Below are 21,257 nucleotides of genomic sequence, written 5' to 3' on the forward strand. Positions count from 1 at the left end.
GCCCGGGGACCCGCCGTGCGCCCTCCGGCTCGGGGCTGTCGAGGCGGCTTCGGCGGCGGCGGCAGCGCTAGCGGCGGCCGGCGCGGACCGGACGGCGGCGGCCCCGCGCGCACGCGCGTGCGGCGGCCGCGTCTCCCCCCCCCCCCGGCGGGGCGGCGAGGGCGCCCCGGGGGCTCGGGCGGCGGAGCTCCCCTCCCGCGTCCCCCTCGACGGGCCGGCTCGCCCCGCCGCCGCCGTGCGCAGCATTGTTTGTGCTTCTCCCGAGGAGCGGGCGGCGGCGCCCCAGCCCGTCCCCGCCCGGCCGCCGGGGCCCGGGATGCGCCCCGCCCGGGGGCCCGGCCCTCGCCCGCGGCCCCCCGGCCTCGGCCTCCGCGCGGTGCGCTTCTGCCCGACCGGGGAGCCGGGCCGCGAGTTTCCCGGGCGGCGGGCGTGAGAGGCGGCGGCCGGGGAGGGGGGTGAAGTTCGCCGCCGCCCCCCACTTCGGGGCGGCCTTCGGGGGGCCCCGCGGCGGAGGGGGAGCCCCGCGTCTGGTGCGGGCGCGGGCCGGGCTCCGGATCAAAGCATTCCGCTATTCTGATTTATCGCCCGCCGCCGCCGCCGGCCGAGTTCTTCCTTCCCCCGCGGAGGAGAGCGGCCGCTCCGCCATCCCTGCGCGCGGCGCCCGGGCTCCGCGCCCCGCCGCCCGCCGCCCGCCCCTTCCCCCTCCGCTCTTTCTTCCCGGCTCCGGCCGGGCGGGGGGCGCCGGGCAGGCCGCCGGCGCAGGGCCGGCCGGGCTCCGCGTCCGTTCTGCGTGCGTGTGCGGCCGCGGCGGGCGGGCGGCCAGCGGGGACACCCCGGCGAGGGACAGCCATGGATGGCCCGCCCCGGGGCCATGGACTCCGCAAGAAGCGGCGGTCGCGATCGCAGCGAGACCGGGAGCGGCGCTCCCGCGGCGGACCGGGGGGCGGCGCGGCCGGCGGCGGCGGCGGGGCCGGCCGGACCCGGGCGCCCTCGCTCGCCTCCTCGTCGGGCTCCGACAAGGAAGACAATGGGAAGCCCCCGTCCTCCGCCCCGTCCCGGCCCCGGCCCCCGCGGAGGAAGCGGAGGGAGTCCACCTCGGCCGAGGAGGACATCATTGATGGATTTGCCATGACCAGCTTTGTCACTTTCGAAGCGCTGGAGGTAAGGGCAGCCCCCCTCCCCGCCCCGCCCGCGCCCTCCCCTCCACGCACGACCCGCCGCGCCGGGCCGCGCTCCCCGGCCTCCCCGCCGCCCCGCGCGGGGCCGGCTCGTCGCGTCCGCGGGGCTCATTGTTGGAGGGGAGCGGGGGCTGCGGGCAGACCGGCGGCAGGGGGGACTCGCCGAGCCGTGCCCGGTACGCCTCCCTCTCGCCTGCCTTTCCCCCTCCCAGCACCCACCCCCCGCCCTCCCCACAGCAGATGGGCAGAAAAAGGGGTTCGGGCATCGCAACAATGCGCCCCTCCTCTCCGGCGAGAGCTCTGCCCCCTACTCCTTCCTCCTCTCCCTCCCCAATCATGGCTTCTTGGCTGGTGGAAGTCTCTTTGCCGGGTTTGAGGCGCCTGTGGACGGATCTGTGGGTGTGCTTTCTCCCCAGCCATATGTCCCTGTGTGTCAGGCCGGTAGATACCTTGCCCGGGTGACCTGGGCACCTGAGGCTGGCTGATGGGGTCTGCTGGTTTCTTTGACCCCCCCCACCCCCTTTTTTTTTGTGAATCTGGGGAAGGGGGCGTTTTCTCCTGGTTGGGAGAAAGGAGGGAGGAGGGGAGAGAAGACGAATGGAATATTTTTCTGCGTGGGGCTCTAATACAGAAAGGGTTAATTATAATACCTATCTATCTATCTATACAAATGCACGTGTGTGTGTGAGCAATTTAGTTGAAGGACAGAAAAAGGGACACCAGGGAGGACTGGTGAGGAAAGAAAATCCTAGCTGGAAGCTGAAGGGCTTGTCACCAATTGTCCCTCTCCCCTTTCTTGTGTTTTCTTTCTCTCCCTCTCTTTTTTAAGTGATAGGCTTTGTGTATATATGTGTGTCTTTCTTATTGCTCAGGCACCTGCAGGCAGCTTTGATGTTTAAAATGCACATTTCCCTGCCTGCTATGAAGCTCCTGGGTGGGTGTGTGGGTGGAGGCTGATGGGCAGAGGGGGGCTAGAGGGAGACCATCCAGGGGTCACAAGGAACTGTCTTGGCTGGACATACCTCATTTGGCTCTAGCGTTTGTCAGCGGCCTCTATAAATTTAGCTGGTTTCTTTCTTACCCCATGCCTCTCTTGTCCCCACCCCCAATACACCACCACCACAACACAGAAGGCTGTGAGAGTCTTTAGAGTGGTTCGTGCTTTCTTGGGCACAGAACCAAGATGTGGATTGGTCTGTAGCCTGTACACTTGATGTGACAGTTTGAGGTTCCTGAAGGAAACTTTTCCCTTTTGGCTTATTAAAATTATTTTTTTTTGCTGTTACTATGGTATTGTTTCAGATGTGCAAGCTTTGTTAATGAAAGCTGAAATTGCACATCCAGTGATTGTCAATGCTTAGGTTACTGCTTCTCTGTGTCTGTTAGTCTTAAATATCGGGAAAGAGACAGTCTTTCTGTCAGTGTTCTTTTCTGTGAACTGTTTTTGGTTGTGGTGATAGAGTGGTGATGTGACTGGGAGGAAAAGAGGGTGATGGTTGTGGTTGCTAAGACATTTCTGTTAGTGACTGAGCTACCCTTGCATTCTAGCATGGTGATGACTAGTTAGAATGAAGAATGCTGAAGCTTACCACTTATGAGGACTCTAACGCTTTAACTTTGTCCAGGTGGATAGGTTTAGGGAAGGATGACCTCTTTCTCTTTCCCTCTTGCTTTTAAACAGTATCCAGCTGGCAGCATGAGTTGTAAGAGAAAATGCTGCCTAATATTTGGGGCACCTTTGCTATCTGTGGTTGGCTTAGGAAAATATTTGAAAGAGCTGGTTACAAGTGGTTGTGTTTCCTGTGTGTGTGTCCTCTGTGCTTCACGGTCCGCTGAGCCGAGAGGGGCTTCTGGACTCTCGCGCTTGGATCTGAACTTTGGGTGGCATTGATATAATGTGATGCAATTTGAAAAATCTGTTTTGTATAACTAAGTGGATAGGCTTGTACAGCCGCACATTTGACTTTTGGGAGAAGGTGCACCCATTCTTCATATTGGGCTTAAAAACTTTTATATTTTTACAAAGATGAAATTCAAAATGTGCCATTACTGCAATTTCTTCCCTTGCTCTTTCTACTGCTTTTCTATGTTCAATACCCAGGTTACTTTGGTTAGAACTATGCTACCTTCATATCTAAATTCATGCCAGGTCTGTGTGGTCTGACTTCAAATAATTACTTTCTAGAAAATGTAAGTATGAGCCTCAGTACACCCAACACCCAGGTTCAACCACCTTCAACCTACATCTTGTTTCCCCTCTACTTCATTTTCCCTCTCAGGTCTACTATAATGTCACCTGCTGATATGTCCATATAAGTCCTTTAATTGTGATGCTCAAAACCTCCAACCCCTCCAGAGCTCCATTATCTTTCCTACATGAATAACAGTTTCCTAATATCCAGTGTCCTGTCAAGTGTTCCCATCTTCGGAGGCCCATGTTTTGTAGAAAATTTGTGAATAAATAAATTTTCGTATTGAGAACACACCAGAAGAATCCAAATTGTGTCTTTTAGGTTCCTTGACAAGAAGCTATTTGTTATGTTGTGTTCACATTGGATGGTCAGAACATACGTGGGAAGTTTATAGTGTCCAGTCATCGTTAAGACTAAACCTCTGATGTCCCACTGTAACCCGCCCAACAGATTTATTGAATTATTCCCAAGAATTATTAGGAAACAGGCAGCTGAACAATTAACTTGCATAGAGATGTGTGTTGAGTGTGTTTGTAAATGTTAAGAATCACTACTGGTGCTCAGAGTTATTCTAAGTACATGCATTTTTGTGCTTTGTGTTTAGAAATAAAAATAATTGCCACTTCATGTCATCAAGGTTACTGCTGGTGGGATGTGAGGAGAAACCAGAAACACTGGCTTGCCCGGCCAGGCCTATTGCTATGCCAGTGTGAAGTAGTAGCTGGTACACCCTGGGCCAACATGCTTTGGGAGTTACTAGACATAATGATTGCTGTGATCTTATCCAGCCTGAGTAGCTGAATTGGGACTCTCCTTCCAGCAAAGAGGCTTCTAACTCCATTTAATGACCTATGTTACTGCAGACAGCGTCAGTCCAGCCCTGGTTTCCTAGACTCTGGAATAAAAGTAATAAACCTGTCTAACAAGAGCCTGCGTTTTAAAATGCGGGATATTCCTCACTGTTGTTGGGTTTTTATTTAAGGTGATGGAAGCTTTAAGGGCAGTCTGGCAGGTCCTGTACTTCATAGGCAGTGGAGCTGGCTGAGATAGTTTCCTATTCTACAGGGACACTTATCTTGAGTAATTGTGCCCTGAAGTTCAAGTGTGTGATTATGGAGAGTCTCATGATAGAAGATAAGAGGGTAGGTGAGGAGGCTAAAGTTGAATGAGGTGTTCTTTTCATTATGCAGTTGAGGAGCAGAATTACCATGGATATAGCATTGTGTATTTGTATAGTATTTCAATGACAGAATGAGAGCAAGTACTGCCCTTCCCCCTGAATCATGCATATTAGAAGAAAAACACACACACACCAATGTGGCTTCCAGTAAGCAAAGTAGTATAAATGGGGACTGGTGGAGTTTTCGTACCATATATGTATCGTGAGGTATCAGATAATGTGCCATTCTGGTCCTTGGGTTTCTGTGTAGTTTCTGTTGGGAAGCCACATGAAGATCAAGGGTGCAAATCCATTCTTCTGCCCTCATGCATAAAACTTTCTTGTGCTGGCTTCTGGGGCATCCTCCTCCAGTCAAGGGAAGTGGAGATGGCATTGGAGGGATTAGCACACAAGAGGCCTGTTGTAGCCTTGGGAGCAAGAAGTGACTTCTGGAAGAGGGTCAGAGGGAGACTTTCATATCTTCACTCCTTCAAGGCTTACCCACACATCTCTAGTTGTAAGTAGGGTATGTGAAATCTGATGTTAGTAGGCTCTAATACATAGACAGTCCAAAAATCTGATAAACTGATAGCATGCCATGTTAGTAGGCTCAAATAACTGATGATGGCCAGATCTCATTATCACTTGTTTGAAAACCAACATTTATCGTGTTCCTTGTATCAATCAGCAGATATCAATGGCATGCTTAAAATATGTAAGACTCTGGGACAGAAACATGTAAAATAAATGTAGTATGTAAAGAAAGTATTCCTTTCACTTGCTCAAACTAGCACATATAAAATAAATGTGAGACAGACATTTGAATACCTGATATTAGCCAAGTGCATCAAGCATTCAGGCAGGGTGGTGAACAAGGCCGTGTGGGAGAGGTTTTCATGAGGAAGATGGTCCTACAAGTACCATCTCTGGTACTATGGGTATCTAGGTAGGAGTGGAGGGCACAGAGCACATTCTAAAGGAGTACTGAAGAAAGCAGAAGAACAAGACCAGTGAGAAGACGTTGTGTGATAGGATCTTGGGGGCAGGGAAAGGCTGTTAGACATGAGTACAGAAGTAGGTAATTCATCCCACTTAGAGGACTGGCAGAGTTGTGGAGACCCATGGACCAGGCTTGTCCCTTCTAACAAGTTGTGTGGTCTTCCTTAAGCAGTTGTTCTTTGGAAGCATCATTGATTGAGAGATTTAGACCAGCTCATAGCAGATGTGCTCAAGCTGGAAGGGGACGTGCTTTGCAGGATGTGCATGGGTTGTGTTCCACACCAAAATAGAGTGATCTATCCTCAAATAGAGTCTGGATCTTAATGGGCCAGACAACTGTCTCTTTCTGCCAGAATTAAAGTCTCTATTACATTAATGGGACTTGTGGATATCAGAGAAGGCAGTGCAGTTGCCATAGGGCACTTGTATTGTCGGTATTGCATTCAGAATCCACTCGGGGAAATGCTGCCCAGGATTTCATACAGGTCACGGCAGGTCTGGCCCCTGGTGGTCTCCAAGCGATACCAGGGTGAGCGGGCTCATAGTAGATGACTTGCTGTCCTGGGGCTGCTGGTGCTTACACCAGAGTGTGAGAGGTACAGAGCCAGGAAGATGAGCTTTTCCTCCCCACTCCTCTGCCTGGTGTCAGCCTTTTAGCTGATTATTGTTAGTCTCCCCACCATGAGGTGAGTACTGGTGGCCTGAGCTATGGGTTGCACTTTTCATTGTAAAAGGAGCCCCTTCTGAAGCCACCATGTTGCCTTCTAGCCAACATCATTTTTCCCCTCTTGGTTCTTGATAGTTTCTATTACTGCTGTGTGTGTGTTTTTTTTTAAGCAACCTGGAAAAGAAGGTTGAACGAGAGAAAGGAGGTTGACATTGATGTTAAAACAATGGTTTCAGATTAGCCACCTTTTGCTGCTTGTGTCCCAAGTACTAATTCATAGAATTAGAACATTCAGGGAAGATGGGGAGCTGGGTCTTGGTTCCATGTTTCCTTTTCTTTCTTCCTTCCTTTCTTTCATTGTTGGGATAATGTAAGGAGGGGGTACAGTTACATTTGTCAGGTAGTAGGTGCATTACTCCTCACACCTTGATACCCTTCTCATGTTTTTGTCCCCACCCCCTCCGTGTTTCCTTTTCTGACTTGGAAGTTTGGTGGTAACTGCCTAGTTCACTGGCCACTTTCTAGCATTTCAGTTCTGAAAGTGAGCATACTTTAGAACCCGAGGACTTGGTAAGGAATGACAGGGTGGAAAATAAAGGGAGAGTGTGGACAAGTGTGTGCGCGGTCTGATGTTAGGGCCCAGTTGGGTTTCTCATCCGCCTGCTGCCTACCTACCTTGTACTCCCTTTCCTTTCCCCAAGTAGAGCCAACAAAGTTTCAAATGCTGACAATAAGAAGTAATGGATTACAGAAGTTGTGGAGGCAGTCCGAGGTCTTTACATTTGTAAACTTGAATGATTTAAAAAAAAAAAAAACTTTAGCAGTTTGTAGGGTCTCTGTTACTAGCTTTGTGGTAGCATTATCTGCCAGTTTTCTGGGTTTCATGTGTCTTGTCTTTTTGATTTCCTAGGTCCTAACTGAATTTCACTTAGGCTTTATTTGAACCAATAATATACAAATACCATTAAAAAAGGCTTTACTTCCATTTTAACTTGCTACCTCACCTTGTGGTGGCATACACTCTTGGTACCTTCAGCCCTGGGAGACCTGTGTGAGTAGAACTGACACAGAAGAGAAGGGAAAACCCACAGTGTGTAAGAAATGGAGACTGGCTAACAGGTTCGCTAAGAACCTCCACATCCTGAGTTCTCTGTAGTTCTCTGTGGCTACTACCTGAGGCACCTGCAAAGACTGTGACAGTGTGTGAAACCTGACCAAACTGATTAACTTTGGAACCTGAGAATTCTGAGAATTAGTTTTTGCTAGTACCTTGCCAAATTGCTTTGAGGATGAGGATTCCATTTTCCTTGCTGTCCACATACTGACCCTCCCCCATACTGAGGCACACAACCTCATTGTAGCTCTCCATAAAGTTTCTGCTTGCAATGATATTTTATGAACTTAAAACAAGAAACCAAGGGATAATAGTTCAATATTGCAGTTATCTCCCAAGCATTATAGTAATAGCCCTTTTTACCATGTAGATTTCTGTTCAGTTATGTTGCTGGCTGAGTGTCTTTCAGTGAATAGTTTTTCATACTGAAGAACTTTAAGGAGTAAAATACTAAGAAAGTGGAGCTGTGGAGAAATATAATTGTTGGACATTGGATTTCTCTTGATAGGATAGAAAGTCCAGTGATTTCCACCCATTTGCTTTGTATATGATCACTTGGCAGAAATATCAAAGGTCCTAGATTGTGCTTTTCCTCAAGGCTATTTTACATGGTTTAAATGGACTTCCACTGGGGCAAAGGGAAAATTGACATTTGTGTCATTGTCATTTTATGCTGCATTCTGCTCCTTGTTTGTTACGGTGGTCACTTTTGAGTTACTTGTGAGAATTGCAGTTTTGAGATTAACATGCTTTTAGAGGAGAGTTATCCTGAAATTGGGACCTAGTCTTTTTCATGCATCTTCCTCCAGTCACCGGTGGTGGGGTCAAGTGGTCTGGGTGCTTCCTAGCCACCTCCATGAGATTTAGGCACAGCTGTGGTCTTTAGTGATGTGTTTCTCTCTCAGCTGGCAAATGAAAACAGAGCTCAGAGGGGTTAATTGACAAGCTGTAGATCACACTGGGAGCCACAGGCTCCGACTCACCCCATGAAATGAGGTACTTGGGAGTCCCAAGGATTGGAGGAAAATTTTCAAAATAAATGCGACAAATAAGGTTGACTACTGATCAACCTCCAACCTTATTTGTTAGGTTCCCACAGCGACATCCTGTTAGTATCTTTACAAGCTGTCTTCTTCCACTCCATACTTTTCCCAGGAGTGGAGGGATGTGCGTTGGGTTTTTCCTTTAGGCAGGTGTAAAAAATTCCCCTGCCTACCTTTTGTACTGAAGTGGTAAGTGAGGGGACAGTGGGAGGACTTTGGCTTCTTCCGTGTCAAGTGGAAAGATAGCATAATGTTTGGAGAGAAGATGATGTTCCTAGGCCTGCTTCAAATTTAGATGTATTTGGGGATGGGGTGGATTAAAATATTTTCTTCAGGAAAGCAGTCCAGGGAAACTTTGAACAACTTACCATTGACCTTGTAACTTGAGAAACAAGGAACGTTGGAGAGCATTTGAGTGGAAGACTCAACTAAACTTCTCAAGAGAGACTTAAAGTATTAAATCCACATGACGCGCTGGCTAAGGCATCTTGTCTGTTTATTGCTGAACCAGAAAATTTATAACAACTGTTTGTCATGTGTATGTATTTATAGCCGTTCATATAATGAGAAGAAGTTTTTATGGGATTGTAATAACATATCAAGATGGATGTAATTAAAACAGAAGCAGATTGACACCCTGAATTAAATGCAAACCATAAACCAGAATACCTGAGCATTTGTGCCTTATATATTTGCTGCAGGGGGCAGTCAGCCAAATATGCAAATAAAAAGACATTGATATATTTTTTTTCTCCCCCCCCCCCTCTCTCTCTCTCTCTCTCTCTCTCTCTCTCTCTCTCTCTGTGTGTGTGTGTGTGTGTGTGTGTATGTGTGTTTTCCAAGAACCCAACTATTTTATTAATCTTTTATCAGGCATTGTTTAGATTTGCAGCAGTCATGGATGGCATTAATTTAACAGACCGAATACTTTAGGACAAGAAAGTGGGAGGTAAATAGGAGGAAGACATGATTGATATGCTGCCCTATAAATAACACATGGGAATGAGGGACGGGGCTGAGTAATCTGTAGATCTGTGCTTGATGTCATTAGCATACTTGTTAAACCAGGATGTTTTAGTTGAACTTCAACCAGAGAGCTTCTGCCTCCCCCATTTACAATGTACATCTTCCTCTAGTTTCACTCAGGACTGACATGTTGGACAAATGGATGTAATTCAGGTTTCTGTGAATTGTGCCAAATGTGCCACAGGAACCTTGTTGTGAAAAGTTTGAATCCTTTACCTGAGAAGAAGACTCTGCTCTTGCAGGAAAGCTGGGAATGTAGTGCGTCTCTTACGATGGACACTGCTTTCCTAGAGACGCTTTTCTTCAGATGCTCCCTAGGCTCTGTGAAGCAATGGCCTGTGATAGCTGCATTTTCTGTGTGGGGTTTCATACCTTTCTTGGTCTTGGTTGGCGATTCCAGGAATAATTGGTGGTGACTAGAATATGCCCACATAGCTTACAGTTCAGAGCTTGGATTTCAAGTGTGTGCTAAGGAGGATAGGAGGCAATGCACATGGAATATGGATCTATACCGTGGGGGAATGTGGCATGTCATAACCACTTCAGAGTCATGATTACAGAGACACCCTGGCTATAACTTCTGTATGATGGTTCAGCTTTGAAATTGTAAGCAGGCCAAGAGCAGAGCTATATTGTTCTTAGGGAAGTCTATGATGTCTTTTACAGCTTGTCAACCAGAGGAAGAAAATGCTTTAATCAAAACATCTTAACTGATAGAATATCCTCTACTTCAGTTTTGGAATTGACCATAACAGAAGAAGCCGGCCTCTATAGCAACCATTTATGCCCTAAGCTTGGAGACTTGAGGGTGTTTTACTTCTATCAAATTGCTTTAATATTCTGTGTTGAAAGTGGATAGTTTCAGAGTAGTATGAGCCACAGTGAAGGTTTTGTTTTTGTCCTCCCTCTAAATCCCATAGCATATGAGGCCCCCAGAGACGGTTTTTATTTCCACATGGGAGTGTGGAGGATCCGAAAATGATAATCGGAGGTGAGAGGCTAGGAATGATTCAGCCTGTGCCCTGGGAGGTACCATTCCATATATGAGTGTGGAATCCTCTGGTATTAAGACGATTGTTCTAAAATGATTTAGTAATCTAATATAGAAATGGACCAGATTGTCCCACGTTGCAGTCAGTTGAAGGACTAGAACTTTGGAAATACGGAACTGTAATGTGATTCCAGAAATAGGCCTGGTGCTTCAAAGTAGTCCTCTGTAACACTTGAAAATACCAAGAGCTTATTGCCCCACTTCTGCCTGCCTTGAACACTTGTTTTCAATTGGAAAATATTTTGGCCATGTGGCTTTTGTTTTTGAGCCATTCAAACTTCAAAAACTACCCCGTTTTCTTCTGTTTTTTAAACCCCAAATTAATTTTAACTGCCACCCTTACCTATTTCCAGCCACAGAGTATTAATAGTAGAGATGTTATTAATAGTATATTATTGATAATCTTAGTGCTGGGATATGAGCTTATCTCTTGGCTTGGGAACATTGATTTCATCTTTTTGAAATGACTTTCCCATGCATTGAGAATTTGGAGTCATCTACAAGATTTTTTTGAAGACCACAGTGCAATGGGCTTCATGTTTTCTTGGAGAGCTGTGCATAGTTCAAATGCTGTTTTTTTCTTTTTTCTTTTTCTTGGTCTGTTATGTGTGCTGTAATGACTTACTGTGTGTTACTGAGGAGTTATGACTGGAACTTTGGAAAGGAGATAGCCATTCTTCTTCCTCTGTTTCTAACATGTTGTGTCATTTTCCAAAAATTTCTGTCTTTAGCCTGTGCACCCTGCCTGTGTGTATTCTGGGGCCTCTCAGAATTGTTTCTCCTTTGCCCAGTGATCCTTGCAGAGGAGACAGTCAGTGCTGTGGACCGTCGACCTGGACGAATGGATGTACAGGATTGATATCTTTATTGTTTTTGGAAACTGAAACTCACCAAGATTCTCAGGTTGCTCAGAAATACAGCAGTTCTGCCTGACTCTAAAGCTTGGGCCCCTCGTCCCTCTTTTTAATATAGACATTTTTCTTATTGTTTACAAAGGATTTTGTAGGATTTAGGGGAAAGTGCCTTATCACCTTTTGGGATGTTTTCTCCCCCTCCTCATGCGTTCTTTACTTCTTGGTGGTGCAAGGGATCAAATCCAGGGCCACCTTCTTGGCATGCTAGGCAAATGTCTTGACCTTTCAATTGCACAGTAGCATTGCACGGCAGGTTTTTAGCCTTTCAAACGTAAGAGGTGAGATGTTTGCGATTGAGGGCTCCTGGGTGCCAGTCCCTGTGATACACACTTGCCCCTTCTTACCTCATGGGATTCCTCAAGCCACCTCTGTGAGAGCAGGGCGAGGGGGACACCTCACAGTCTCCAGTCGTGTAGGCCTACATTCTACTCTGGGTTCCTGTCTGCATGTACCTAGTTTGGAAATTGGCATTCCTCTTGGAATTCTATTCTCTACAATAAAAGAGACCTTATTACTAGTGCTGTGCTTTTTTCTGGATTTTTTTTTTTAAACTCATAGGCACTCCTTGCTTCCTGGTGAAAGACCACATTTTTTAGATATCCATTTCTTGAAGATGTGGGTAACAAATAGTTCCTTATTTGCCAATCTTCATTTTCTGTCTTTATTCTAAGCACATTTGAAGTTATTTACTTCCAGTTCTCTGTTCTGCCCTGTGCAGAAAGTTTATGCTGCTAAGACTATGCTAATGAGGATGGCTGTTTGATTTGCCTCTTATGGAAAACCCAGTGGCTTTTCCCACTAGTCGGAGGTGCGCTCCCTCACTCTTCATTGGGACTTCAGGTTTTAGACTTGATCAGTGACTAGCAGTTGGGGAGTGGATGGGAGAAGAAGGGAGACAGGAGAAAGCCCATTCCATCTATCCCCCTTGCTGCAATGGAATTTTCAAGACTCCTAGGGGAACTTGAAGATGACTTCAGTTAAACAATCCCCTAGGCTGTTTCTCCCTTAGAAGAGAGGTGGAGTTTCTGTTCAGGATGGTGTTACTCTGTCCAGGTGCCTTCTGAACCAGTTGTCCTTTTGTATATGCAGAATGGAAATGCAGGAGAATTCTGTTCTCACCCATTTTAATTCCAAGGGAGACCCTAGAAAAGGCATGTCCTTTGCTATGTAACTGTAACTAAAAATTCACTATAATTGCAACTATACCATTAAGTTCAGGGTTTTAAAATGATAATTTCTGATGCTTTAAGTTTGTGTATGTATAAAACAGGGAATTCTGTGTTCGCTCCGGAGTTTTGAACTCTGAGGAAGGAACCAAGCTTTTCATGTCTCCTCTTGTCTTTCATTACAGTTTGTAATAATACCTCCTGTGATGCTCTCACAGTTATAGAGATAGTGTGAAGTTGAGCTGTCAGAGATGGCGGCACTTTCTCCCAGGACAATGGGTGCTTTATGTTTACTGTTTATAGATGAACAGCATGTGAACATTCTTAGTGTAGATTTTCTACATCTGCTGTCCATATTTCACCTGTGCTTACTTCCTTTAGTATGGTATACCTGGGATTAGGGACAGAGAAATATGTACAGCCAGCCTGATTGGAAATTGCACTATTGAAATACAGCCCATATGGCCCTTGTAAAATGGTCAGCACCGCATGTAATTGCTTTCCCAATCATGTGCTTTGTCATTACTTCCGTCTTCCAAGGAGTGCTCCCGCAACACGCTGACAGCAAAGGCGCCATCAGAAAACATATGGACATGCAAAGGCATTAAATTGTCTTTAGTTTAAGGATTAGATTACAGGCTTAGAGGATGGGTCACCATGCTTTTAATGGATGACTCTTGCTTACTTCAGCACTGCTAGACTGGATGACAGAGCTTTTTGTAAAGGTCTTATTGACTCCTTTGCTGAGTATATTTCCTGTCTTCCCTTCAGTTGTGGGAAGGTTGGTTAGCGGTGCCCAAATCCTGTCACAATACTGTAGCTAGTTGGTTCCTCAGGAGTATTCTTAGTGCTTGACTGTTATTTTTTGGAACACTCCCTGAACCTCTGTTGTTCTGAATTTGAGCCCAAAGTAGGTCAGTCCAGGCATGATTTTATTTGGGGGTGGGTCTTTTAATCAGAAAAAAAAGAGTTCAGTGGCAGAATCAGGTGCTGTGAGTGGCTGCCACATTTTGGAATGTATGTCCTTCCTTGTAGAACTTCTGTCTCCAGGTGGGTCCCAAGGCCACCACTGCTCTTGTTTCCTCTTAGGAGTGAGACTTATACAGGCCCTAGAGACACAGGCACTTTGTGACAGTGCATATAGAAACACAGTTTGCCCTCTGGTTGTAGAGGTCCTGGAATGCAGCTTTTCTGGGATGTGTTGTGCTTTGATTTTCAGGGTCAGAATAGTCAGTCATCAGATCTCATGTCTCTTTTGGGTACAACAGACTTGATGGGGATCTGAAGACTCTCTTTGAGTGGCAAGGGACTTTGGGATGGCTTGGGGCACACTAAGCTCATTTTATTGAACTGAAGTCCACCGTAACCTGTGGGATAAACTAGGGTCACATTCTTTGGGGGAAGGAAGAGGTATCTGGATTAGCATTTCTGTGTGGCAGGAAGATGCAGTTCTCGGTACAGGGGAGAGTGTAGTGATAAGCAGAGGCCTCTGATGGCGTTTATCATCTCGTCAGCAAGACTGTAACGTGTCGGATGGCTATGGCTCTCACAAGCAGGGCTTCTAAGGAGCTGGCCCCCGGTGCAGAAATCTGAAGGCGATGGGGGAATAAGAAACGACAACCTTCAAGACAGCAAGGAGGAGCTGTGTGGGCTTTGAGGAAGGAATGGCTTGGTGTGTAGCTGTAGGGACACTTGGCTAGAGAGGAGCCGGTGGGCTGGGGACAGCCAGTCCCGGCCAAGATAGGAGCCAGTGGGCACGGCCAGGCTTGGCCAGCAAGGACTGTGAGAAACTTCAGCTGAAAACAACTGTCTAGTGCTGTGCTTTCCAACCAAAGAGGTTTTATTTTTTAAAATTTCCTTAAAGTCACACAGCTGGCATCAGAGAAGACTAGATCTAGAGCCTATATGTATTTGTATTATTTATGTCTTGCTGCCTCTCCTCAAGGCTGTGTGAGGCCTGGGCATCCTTCGGGGAAGAAAATTGGTGTCTCGTTTCCTGATAAGGATATGGCTCTCCCCTAAGATAGTGCCCAGTCACCACCAATTGGGAAACAGCTTTGATCTTCAATGTCTGGATCTATCACTGTTTGGATAATTGTAGTACCAGCTAACATTTATCTCACCTTTATGAAGGACTTTCCACTTGAGAAATTTCTTATATTGAGGATTTACATGTGTTATCACCTGTGACCCTCACATCATCCCTGCAAAGTAGTTACTTAGAGAGGATGTAGTTTCAGAGAAGGAAGGAACTTGCCCATGGTTAATAGAACCCATGCCATCTGAATTTAGGGGCTGAGGTGTCTCCAGCAAGGAGAAGGGGGCTGGACCTGTCTCTACTTGAGTTTTTACTGGAGTATATTTTCCTCGCCTCCATTTTAGATGGTTCTAGAGCAGAGCCCTAGAGTAACACCGGCCTGTCTCACCAACGTACTTGGCTTGTATGTAAGATTTCATAGCCTGTGCTGCTTTTGGGTGGGTTGCTAGTTAAGCGGACAGTGGTCCAGTCTCTTCTCACTGTGTGACGGGAACATATATCATGAGCTGGACTGTGAAGCAGGTTCCCAGGTGCAGGTCCAGACGCCTCCAGTGCCTGTAATCCACAGGAATGCCAAACCATCTTTAGTACTGCTGCTTTTGATTGCCATTATGCTCTGAGCTTGCATTAAAATGCATTTGTATAAAATGCATGTACATGTACATCTCTAAAATACTTTATATATATATGGAATGGTATGAAGCACATACAACCAATACGTATGTGCCTACTTCCAGTTAACAAACCTCATAGTTTTCTTAAAATTGTAGGTTATTTTAAACATGTGCTGCCTGAGGATGGAGCCTCCCTGTCAAGTATTGGAATGCTCTGGGTAGCTCTGTTAGGATGTCCAGGGGAGGGTGGAGGGGGCTCTCTCTCCTCATCAGAACATTTACAGGCTCTCCTGGGAATTGTGAGGTCAGTTTTTCTTTTCTGGCTTCTCAGATACTTTTGCCTTTCATCTTTCCATTTTTCTCTCTTGCATCGCACTCCCCCCTCCCAGTGGTAGGTAAATACTGAGACTTGAGCTTACTTGATAGGCATGTGCTCTACACTTGCTCCATGACTCCATAATTATAACTCTAGTGTGGTTTTTAGCTAGGGTCTCTTCACTTTTGCTTATGCTGGCCTCAAACACTGATCCTTCTAGTTTGGCCTTCTGATGCGATTACAGGCCGGGGCCACTATGGTTAGTCACTTGTTCTTGTTTCAGGATTGTGAGGAATGCTTCTGGGTAGATCTTTCTTCTCTCATTACCATGGGACAAATTGGAGATGCATTTACATATTTATTTGCCAGAAAATACCAGGAATTTAAGCACCAGATGTAAGGCTTTAGACAGGTGACTGAGAAATTTACAAATGTTTACTGCCTGTTGAGAATGGCTGGGCAAGAGTTAATTGTAGCAGTCTGTGGGGACAAAGTCACACACCTCCACAGTTCTGTAGAGGTTGAGGGTCATGACGGTGCCCTACCGCTAGAAAGTCTTATGTGGATACACGAGCTGGTGTGACTTGTACTTTTCAGAAGTGCTGTCAAGAAGGGAATAAATATGTGCGTCCTAGTTATCCCCTTTGGTTCTCAGCTCCCATTAGCATTCTTATAACCTTTCCATTGCTCAATCTTTATGCCAGATACTCTTCTAGGCACCAGAGGGAAAGCAGCCAGGTAAACACAGCCCAGACCTAGAGGAGTGTTGTTGGGGGATTTGATGAGTGAGGTGACATTCTGGTGTTCTGTTGTTTGGTGTTGCTGGCACAGGAGAAGGTATGAGGCCACTGTGATCCTCCTGCAGAAAAGCCCTGGGGGATCATTTGGCAGGCAGAGAAGTGTTTTTGCTTAACTTGGCTGAAAATGTATTTCCCCACTGAAGATTTGGATTCCAAAAGCGTTCTTGAATGCATTTCTCCAAGAGAAGTATTGTGCTGAGACCTTTAATGTTTGTAGTGACTTTCAGAATTGGTTGACTTACTTTGTTAGAAGCTCCACATAATGGAAAAGATTGTCGGCTCAAGTTCAAGATTAGGGAAGATGCTGTAGACATGACTCTTGGTGCTCTTTCTGCCTGAAGTAGAATCCCCAATCTATCTGTGTGCTTTTGTAAATTCCAAGAAGAGGAGGGCAGGAAAGGAAGGTTTCTTTGTAGGGCCAGCTGTGGGAGGTCTTCTCAGTGGGGAAGCAGATGGGGGACCGAAGCTTCTTGGTCTTGTGGTATTCCCTGGAGCCGGTGGGGATTGGGGATGGATGAATACCACCAGACTCTTGAATAGAGGAAAAGATGGAGGGGGTTATAGATAGAGTTGGTCAAGAAATTTGATCTTGAAAATGGAACGTTTGAGGGAAAAAAAGATACCGAAAAATTTTTAAGTGATAACCAACATTCATTTATTTTATGCTAAATTTGTTCTCGTGCCATAAGTTTTTGTTTCTTCGGTTTCTTTTGGGATACCTTTTTCTTCTGTGCGACTTCCTCTTCTGGTTTAGGAACACTTTGCTCCTTTTCAGTAAGGATCATCTCAGTGAAACACCGGGAACTCATGTATGGGTTAATGTGTTAATCCTACCATAGGCTCTGTAAGTTCGGTGGTGTATCTTGAGTGCTTTGTTCACCTGCTTGTGTTCAATGGCCAGGGAGTCTACATCTAAACCCTGCAGTTCAGCATGCTCTCTGTGTTCTTTAGTATGTGTAGCAGAAACTCAGCACTCTTGGGCCACCAACCCTGTGCCCAGCCCCACTGTTTGGCCTGGGCACACCTGCCACCTCCACCATTGTAACCCAGAAATGGCACACATTGCTTCTTTAAAGTTACAGCTTTCAGATACTTTGTAGCTTTTTGGATATGCATACCCTTGATGGCCTGGGCTGTTTCTCTATGTTCTTAAAGTGAATAGGAAGATTTGAGCCGCTTGACTTACATGATTTAGTGGGGTTTTCTGGGTCTAGAGAGTAGCATTTCACAGGTCACCCCGGGCTGCTTACAGGAAGAGCTGAAAATAATTTTTAGCGCTCTTGGTGTTAAATAGAAGAGGAATTGATAGGATTTTTTTTTTAACAGAAAGAACCAGATTCCAGCCCCAATAGAACTCTTTATACTTGTGTGCTCTTAAAAAGAATAATTCAGGACAATTAAAATGCAAAGATATATTATTTTTATCAGCTTCAGGATTCTTAAAGTAAGTTTTGACTTACAGGTATGGAAAGGCAAATGAGACTCTTCCATTGTTTTTCTGTTTTTAGTTTTCTTTTTGTTTTTGCTATTGAAGCACCTGCACTCTCTGCTTTTTCTAATTTGGGCTGTCCCACTGGGTAGAGGAATCTGTGAATCCTGGAGGCTGTGGTGCAGAGGGATTGAGTCTAACACCCGTGTAATGTGGCCTGAATCAACAGGTTTGGGAATGAGGGCAGGACTCCTGGGCCCATAGAAAGGAAGACAGAGTTCATGTGGAGAAACACAAGAGCTCTTTGTTTTTCCTTTGACTGGAAGGGATGGGACGTAAAAGTTCTCAGTTGTCAATTTTGTCTCAGCCACAAGCACAGCTTGGATACACTGATGACAGTAGGTAGCGTTTACATAGTACAGGTATTGTAATTGCTAAAATCAGCTCTCCTGCCATCAGAGGAGGTACTCTTGCATCTTCTTTTATAGGAGCATTTATTCCTGAGCCCACATTTTTACTTCAGAGCACTCCTGAACCACTGATTAATGGGATTAAAGAATGCTCCGAGAGTTCCATTCTGATTTGTTGACTGTGGCTTTCACTCTTTCTCCCCATCCGGAGGCGATTGGCACCTCCTTTGAGACAGGAACGGGATCTAGAAAGCCACGTTATGTCAGTGTTGCAGATGACCAGGTGAGGTAGTAGTGTGTAGTAGGACAGAGATGTGGAGGTTACCTTTTATGTAGGCCATTGCTTTTCCCATTGCACTATATCGTGTGGATTAAAAATACCCTCAACATTTCACTGAACTAAAAGCTTGTAAACCCAATTTGTGTCCTCTGAACTCCTGCTGGTGGGTGAACTAGATTAAAAAGCTGGGTACTGCCTGCTTTTGCCCTAGGGAAAAGAAGGTGGTAGACATTTTAGAAAGTAACATTTGCCAGTGAGCTTATCTGACCTACTCTTGAGGATCTTTCCAGGGGCCTTATAGGAAGCCAGAGAAAGTTTGTTTAGAGGAAATTCTGGAGCCACTTAGAGTTGAGCTCACAGCATGCTGGTGTTTTGTTTTCATTTGGACCTTTTAAACTTAAACACCCCTCTCCTAAGTGGGACACCACTAACTGAAATCATGAAAAACAAACTGCTCCCCCCCCCCAAAGAACCTATATGCAAACACTGTGAAGCTATTGTTTGGCAAATAAGACTTAAAAGAGTGTGAAAGATCCACCTTGATTGTGGGTGTTTCTGGCTTTTTGTTTTTGTTTGTTTTTGTTTTTCTTTTGATTCCCTGCTGGCTTTGGTGGTAACCTCTTTCCTTGGCGAATGCTTTGTTTAGAAACAAGTGCTCTGGCATTCTGAAACAAATTATCCAGCAGGCTTCAATTGTGCTCTCAGATAAAAGACCCTGGGGTAGTGCTCTTTCTACCTTTGAATTGTGGCTGCCAGTGCCTGCCTGAGAGCAAAATTCACTTTTACTGTGAAGATTCTATTCCAGATTAATGTGCTTCTCTAAAACTGGAGAATATAAATCTGAAAGGGAAAATGTATATTGAATTTAACACAAACCTAGAAATAATGGTTAGAATTTTGCCTTTGGTCTTATCATTAAACCTTTGGGGAGCAAAACTCAAGTACTCAGTAATGGCAACGAAGAGAGGGGTTGGCTCTCAGACCTTGCAGTGGAAAAGCACGTGTTCCTGTTTAGCCATGACCCGGACTCTCATGTGGCCACAGACAGGTCACTTGATTTCACAGTTTATGTTTTTAAATTTGCAAGAGGGGTTCCCAGTAGGAGCTGCATGGTGATTATAGCACATCAGCTTCCTTTTGGGCTGTGTGTAACTGAGAATCATACACTCAAAGCCTTCTTCAAGCTTTTGTATGTGGTGAGAAAAACCTTTTCACGAGTCAAGGCTTTTGTAAAAGTTTTCCAAACACACTACATTGTCTGTTACCCATTTTGGTCTAGAGAGTCTTGTCTGGCTTGGATGGTTTCAGATTACTGCAAATTACACTTTTACCTGGTGCCCTGGGGCACATGGGCGCCCCGCTGACAAGCTTCTTCTCTGGATCTGCTCCTGCTAGGCTAGTGATCTTCCACTCCCAGGGGGTGGCTGGTTTGATGTTGTTGTTAGTTTGTCTTACAAGTCTTTATGCAGAAGGTTTGTACTCAGTATTTTAGAGTTGTGTGTGTGTGTGTGTGTGTGTGTGTGTGTGTGTGCGTGTGTGTGCGCGCGCGCGCGCGCGCGTGCGTGCTTCCTGTGTCAGTAGTAATGGTAGTGGTTTAAAATAATCAACTTTTTGCAACCAAATCTTTAGTGAAAATATTTATGTATATTTGCTTTTAAAGCTGTATTCATAGCAAAAGTGAACACCCAAGTAATCAATATGTGGTAGAGAAATAGAACATTTCTGTAACAGTTGAGTGTTTGTTGCATTCCTTTACTTCTCTCTTCTAGCCCTTTTCCTCCCATCCTAAGAAATTAAAGATTCAAGTAATAAAGCTCCATTGGTAAAATAGTCTACCTTTCTGTAGCAGGTGCTTCATTAGAGGCACTCACAGAAGAGGCACTCTCGATGCTGGGGTTCTCTGGTGATAAGAAGTTGGTACGGAGTCTCTGTTTTGTCTTAAAATTTTCCTGGTGGTGACTCTGGTAACAGCATATATCAGAATTAGGTTCTGTGGTATATGCATTCAGCAGCTGAATTCACTGAACATGTTTCCATAGTAGTTTTGAGAAGGACATAAGGATGTTTCTCAGTCCTCGCAGTTCTGACTCCAGTCAGCAGAGGAGCCCAGCATGTCTTCTGGCTCAGTACATCTATCTGCTATATGATGAAGGCTGGCACCTTGGTTAACAGGAGGAAAAGAGGTCTCCCTCCTCTCTGTGCATCCCAGAATCATCCCTCCTTTATCTCATTCTATTCTGAGCATTAATAGCCAAAGGTAATGAAACATCATGCCTGAGGGCTTTTTCCTCCATCTTTCTGTTTTTCCCTGAAGACTCTTTAGCTGTGTCTTAGGAGAGAGTCTGGTTGTATTATGCTGCTGCAGGCCTGTTTGTTTTCTTTGGAAAAGGTTGCTTTAGGTAAAGCAAACTCTGTGCTTGAGGGGGCTGGGGAGCTGTCCAGGGCTGCTGGCCATGATGACTGGTAATTATGTGCCAGCAGGCACACGTTGGTACTTGCTGGCAGGCATGTGGGCTCTGGAGATGTGAGAGCCACTCTGTTCCCTGCCCTGCCCGCCTCTCTTTCCCCTAGCTTGGTGATCTCCGCTATATCTAAACAGGTGACAAGACTTGAATCACCCTGCTCCACATGGCTTTCCATCTTCCCAAAAGTACACCGGAGGCTTGTTTTGTTACAGTACACGGGTTAAATATTCCTATGTGCACAACAGAAGTGAAATCTGCTTGGGACCTGTGTGGTTAGCTGTCCATTCATGGCAGAGGAAATCCTGACTGCTTTTTCCCATCTCTCCTCTTCTCTTCACACAGATTCTCAGAGGTGCCAGTAGCAGATAAATTATCTGACCTTTGCTTTCAGGCGTG

At 45.8% G+C, this 21,257-nt stretch overlaps 1 protein-coding gene across 1 annotated transcript in view; it reads left to right on the top strand.

Annotated features, from left to right (window-relative positions):
- Positions 1-609: 609 nt before the first annotated feature.
- Positions 610-21,257, top strand: part of Auts2 (activator of transcription and developmental regulator AUTS2) — a 674,097-nt gene continuing 653,449 nt past the window's right edge. Inside the window, exon 1 of the mRNA XM_090324087.1 lies at positions 610-1,161. Coding sequence (XP_090180213.1) covers positions 850-1,161 — 312 coding nt within the window. The 5' untranslated portion in view covers positions 610-849. The remainder of the gene's footprint in view (positions 1,162-21,257) is intronic.

The sequence above is a fragment of the Megascapheus bottae genome, chromosome 34 (genome assembly GCF_031878675.1).
Source record: "Megascapheus bottae isolate mThoBot1 chromosome 34, mThoBot2.hap1, whole genome shotgun sequence".
Taxonomy (NCBI): Eukaryota; Metazoa; Chordata; class Mammalia; order Rodentia; family Geomyidae; genus Megascapheus; species Megascapheus bottae.